This window comes from Scylla paramamosain, chromosome 6, assembly GCF_035594125.1.
Source record: "Scylla paramamosain isolate STU-SP2022 chromosome 6, ASM3559412v1, whole genome shotgun sequence".
Taxonomy (NCBI): Eukaryota; Metazoa; Arthropoda; class Malacostraca; order Decapoda; family Portunidae; genus Scylla; species Scylla paramamosain.
Window position 1 is genome coordinate 26,946,997 of NC_087156.1, and position 5,000 is coordinate 26,951,996.

Here is a 5,000-nt window from a genome sequence, read left to right on the forward strand (position 1 = left end):
ACAGACTCGAAGGGCCTCGTTGGATGGTCATCGTTGAGTAGGGGTTCCTTCTGCTGGGTAGGTTGGAGAGTCTGGCAAGGCTCACAAGCTTGGACCATGTTCGCAATGTCCGAGTTGATACCTGGCCAGAAGACAGTTTGACCTGCCCGACGTTTTGTCGCCTCAACACCCCGATGGCTATCATGAAGACGGGCTAGGATGCGGCGACGCAGGACAGCAGGAACCACAATTCTCATACCGTAGAGAACTAGGTCACCATCGGCATAAAGATTGTCCCGAATCTTCCAGTAAGGGAGCAAAGACCTGTGAAGGGCATAACGGTCCAAGGGGAATCCGGAGGTCACGCAGTTGAGTAACCGGACGTATTCTGGGTCGGCCTTTGCTGCATCACGCAACTCTTCCAGGATCCTGTCGTCATCCACCTTGGTCCCTGTCACAGCCCGCACAGTTGCTACGGTATGGAGGGATGCAGTGGACTCAGCACAGAGTGTGTAGTCTTCCGGAAGTGGGTGGCTTACTGGAGCGCGGGATAAGGCGTCGGGAATGCGGAGATCCTTTCCGGCACGCCACACTGCCGTGAAGATGTATGGAGATGTCTTCTCTTTGAGACGCTGGAGGCGTGGATTTTCCACTGCGTCCAAAGTATAGCTGTTTAAGATGGGCACCAGGGGCTGATGATCAGTCACCAACGTAAAGTTCTGCAGTCCCACCAAGTAAAATTTCCACTTGAACATCGCCCAGACAGCAGCGAGCAATTCCAGCTCGATGGTGGCGTACCTGCTTTCTGCCTCTGTCAAGAAACGGGAACCGCACTGTACGAGGCGTAGCTGTCCACCGCCATGGTCTTGCAGTAATGCAAACCCGATTCCGTTGAGCCGAGAGGCATCCGTCTGGAGGATAGTTGGCCGGGCTGGATCAAATGAGGTGAGGACTGGAGGTTGTGAGAGTGCTGCCTTGACTTGTCGAAAGGCCGCATCATGATCCGGTGTCCACAGGAACTGTCTCTTCGGGCTCATCAGGGGTCGGAGGGGTTGAGCGGCTGCAGAGATCTCAGGAGAAAACTCAGCTAACTGGTTGACAAGCCCCATAAAAGGATCTGAGGTCTGTCAGATTTGCTGGAGTTGGGAAATCCCTGATAGCAGCCACTTTACCTGGGTCAGCGGCAATGCCAGCCATTGATAGTGTGAATCCGCAGAAATCTACCCGGGGTGCTGCGACTACAAATTTTTCCCTGTTGAGGGGTGATGCCAAATTCGCGACATCTAGTGAGAACTTGGTGGATGCGGCTCAGGTGAGTGGTGTAGTCGGCGTCATACAGTAAGATGTCGTTAACCACTTTCACACAATTCTTGATGCCTTGTAGAGCTGCATCATCTCGCAAGCAATAGGCATCACCTGTCGCTGCGAATCCCATCGGTCCCCTGCAGTACTGGAACCTACCATGTGGTGTTATGAAGGTGGTAAGGTGTCTGTCTTCCTCAGCAAGCTCGATCTGCCAGTAACCGCAGAGAGCATCCATCGTCGAGAAGTAACGGGCTGTGGCATCCACGCTACGAACAGCGGCAAAGGGTGTAGGCGATGGATGAGCTGGTCGGGCGATTTGTGAGTTGAGTTTGGACAGATCTGTCGTGATCCTTACACCTCCCTTAGGTTTAGCCACGGCGACCAGTGGGTGACACCACTCGGAGGGTTCATCACCTGCAGGTCGAATGATCCCTTGAGATACCATGGATTCGAGCTCTTCTTGAACTTGACCTCTGAAAGCCAGGGGGATCTGCCGGGCAGTATGGATGGCAAAAGGCACTGCACCATCCTTGAGATGGATTCTCATAGGTGAACCCACCATAGGTTTGAGTGGTGTGGACTCTAAGGCTGCCTTGTCCACAAGAACGTCCTGGAACTCCTTCAAAAAGTACGCCTTAGCTTCTGAAGGTGGTGTGTTGCTAGAGACCGGGAGCTCCACGCACTTCTTGGCATGCTTTACTTCCAAGATTGGCTTGGGGAAGTCCTTGGAGATGATGGCCAACGCTTGACAGTGGCCGCGGGAGAGAAGTGGAGTCTGGATATCCTTATGTACCCGGATTTCAGCTAAACACGACTTCTCGCCTAGAGTTAGAGTGGCCGTGAGCATTCCGAGGGCGGGAGCCATTTCAGAACCGTCAGCTGTGAGTGTAGTGGTGTCTGGGGGGGTCTGTAGCTGGCTCGAAGGAATCTGAAGACTCCTCAGGTGTTGTGGGCCGATCATAGTGATATCAGCGCCGGTGTCAGGCATCATCCGCAAGTGCGACGACTTACCACCATGGGTGACGAGAACACTGACGTGTTGAGGTACTGCCGGGCTGGGAGATATCACGCGACGGCAGGAGAGCTGCTTGGATTTTTGTTGCGAAGGGGTGGGAGCACCATCAGTACTACCCCGCTTGTGGTTCTGACGGGATACCTTCTTGCAACAACTATCAAAGTGGCCGATACGGGAGCAGAGACGGCACTGAGCTTTGCTGGCGGGGCACTTGACAGTGGATGCGAAGTGGCCTTGGCGACCACAGTTACGACAGGTGACCTGGGCTGCAGGGCAGGCCCCTGTCTCATGGTACCTTGCACAGCACTGGCACAGTTCTGCTGTCTTCGCTGTCGACTGTTGCGGAGGTTGCTTATCGAGATTCTTCTGTTTCTTACTCTTCTGGTGCTGGGTTAAGGCTCTCACCTGTGTAGGCTGGGCACGGATGTCAGACGTGGCGCATCTGGCTGCCTCGTAGGAGCGGCAGGCCGTGACCATCTCCTGTAGGGAGCACTTGTCGTCCAAGGATATGAGTCGCTGGATTAACTCATCATCCCGGACACCCATAAGAATCACCGATTTAAGCTGAGTCTCCTCGCATACCGATGACTTACCAGGACAGATGTCGATCTCCTCGGCGCGGCGTCGCAACCTTACGTAAAAGTCGGCGAATGTTTCACCTTCCATCTGTCTGCAGCTGAAGAGCTCTCTTCTGCGTAATGCCTCGTTCCGCAAACCCTTGATGTGTAGCTCCAGAGCGTCCACCACCTCACCGACAGTCTTATCTGTGGTGGGAGGAATTTGTAAGGTGTGCTCTAAGACACGTTGAGTCTCAAGGGTGAGACACATACGCAGCTGGATGAGCTGCTTCTCCTGTGTTAAGCTGGACAGGTCCACCATTGTTGCATAGTCCTGCCAGCGTCGCTTCCATTCACGAAACAGTTGGTAGGTAGCGTCGGGCTTCAGCGGCGGTGGAATCTGAGCTGCAGGCTTCTGAGTGGAAGGAATCCGTGGCTGTTGGGGCTGGCGGCGGGTGGGGTTCTCGGGGTCCTCGCCGTCGTCCTCAGGGGGAACTTGAGGGGTTTGCCGTTGAGCAGCAAGCATGCTGATCAGAGCCTCAAACCTGGCATTATCCTCTTGCCTTCTGCTTTCCTCTGCTTCTCTTCGTCGTTCCTCATCTCTGAGCCTAGTCTCCTCCATCCATTTCATGAGAGACACGATATCAGCTGGTGGTGGTGAGGTTGCAGTATGTCGCCAATCGCCGGCGACGGCGTGGTCCTCCTCCTCACCGACACGGCGTTCGTGCTCACCAGAGCGAGTGAGAGGCATTGCGTCACACAAGATTTATTCTGCAGTATTAATAAATCTCATGAGAAAGTTTGATGAAAGTCAGCAGGGTGTGTGTGAGTGCGTGATTCAGTGGGTATATGCGTGGCAGTGTTTGGCATCTATGTATGGCGGGACGAAAGATGAGCGAGGCATCACCGCAGACTGTGGTTCCAGCCCGAGGCACAGTGTTGCCAGATCCACAGATTTTCCTGAGGTTCTACAGATTTCAGACCTCTTTTCAGATTTTCAGATTTTTTTTTCTAAATGGACAAAATCTACAGATATTTTCCTCACTTAAGGCACTTACTTAAGAATATGGTATGCATGAGTTCGGGACAGATGCCCTGTATTTTTCTTTTCCCTTGCGGGAGTTCCCGATAAAAAAGACCAGCCCTCCCCTAGAAGGAGGCACCTGCAACATCAAGTTTTAGTTCAGAGGCTACATAAAGATCAAGATCATCCTGATCCCCGAGGCCCGAGGGCGCGCGCGTCATGTAAACAAAGTACAAACATACTCCCACAGTCCCACAGCCTGCCCTACACGACCCCAGCAAACACACAAGAACAAGCTATAGAGCTACATCGTCGCTATACCCTTACAACTACAAGCTATAGCAAGTAAGTAAGCTCTGCATGCTCAGAGGCGTAACAATAGGGTGGCAGAGGTAGCAAACTGCCACGGGGCCAGGGCCTATATAATAATGATTAGGTAAAGGGGGCCCGAGCCTATGGACGTAGAGTCTCGAAAAGGGGCCAAGGGACCCAAGGGGTATGTGCCCATGGCCGAAAAAAAACTAATAATGTAGGCTACTGCTTACCCGGATTTCGCAGTGGCCTTGTGTCCCAGGTTAACGGATTATATTCACCACAGGCTCAAAGGCCGATGTGGCGGGAGATGAGCGCCCGTGGCAACGCGCAGCTTAGAGGTTTGATTTTGACTCTATGACTGTAATAAAATCCCTGAGAGCTTTGACCCCAAAGGTAGTGATTGATAGAGAAATACCTTCCATTATTGATCTTATCAGTGTGTTTGGAGCTACTGCCACAGATATTCAGGCAATCGACACTGAATGGAGGCTGCTAGCAAATTCTCTAGATTCAATGAATGTTACTTCAGATATGATGCCACAAAATTTCTGGTGTACAGTAAGTTTAACAAGGCAATGTGATAATGCATTAATGTTTCCAAATCTTGCTGCTTTCATGCAAACACTGTTGTCTCTATCTCATTCTAGTGCCAGTGTAGAAAAAAATTTTTCTGCAGTCAATAGAATGAAAACAAAAGCAAGAAACAAATTGTCAACAGAAACCATCTCAGGCTTGCTACATACAAAACAACTTTTAAAGGGAGCATTCTGTTATGACTTCAATGTAACAAATTCACTTTTGGAAA

At 51.7% G+C, this 5,000-nt stretch overlaps 1 protein-coding gene across 1 annotated transcript; it reads right to left on the reverse strand.

The window, feature by feature from the left end:
• Positions 1-1,156: 1,156 nt before the first annotated feature.
• Positions 1,157-3,607, reverse strand: LOC135101063 (uncharacterized). The gene has a single exon (XM_064004636.1). The coding sequence runs from the start codon at positions 3,605-3,607 to the stop codon at positions 1,157-1,159; it is 2,451 nt and encodes an 816-aa protein (XP_063860706.1).
• Positions 3,608-5,000: the final 1,393 nt, after the last annotated feature.

What these genes read in the sequence shown, in the direction of transcription:
- LOC135101063 (XM_064004636.1), bottom strand. Translation starts at nt 3,607, where the DNA reads ATGCCTCTCACTCGCTCTGGTGAGCACGAACGCCGTGTCGGTGAGGAG.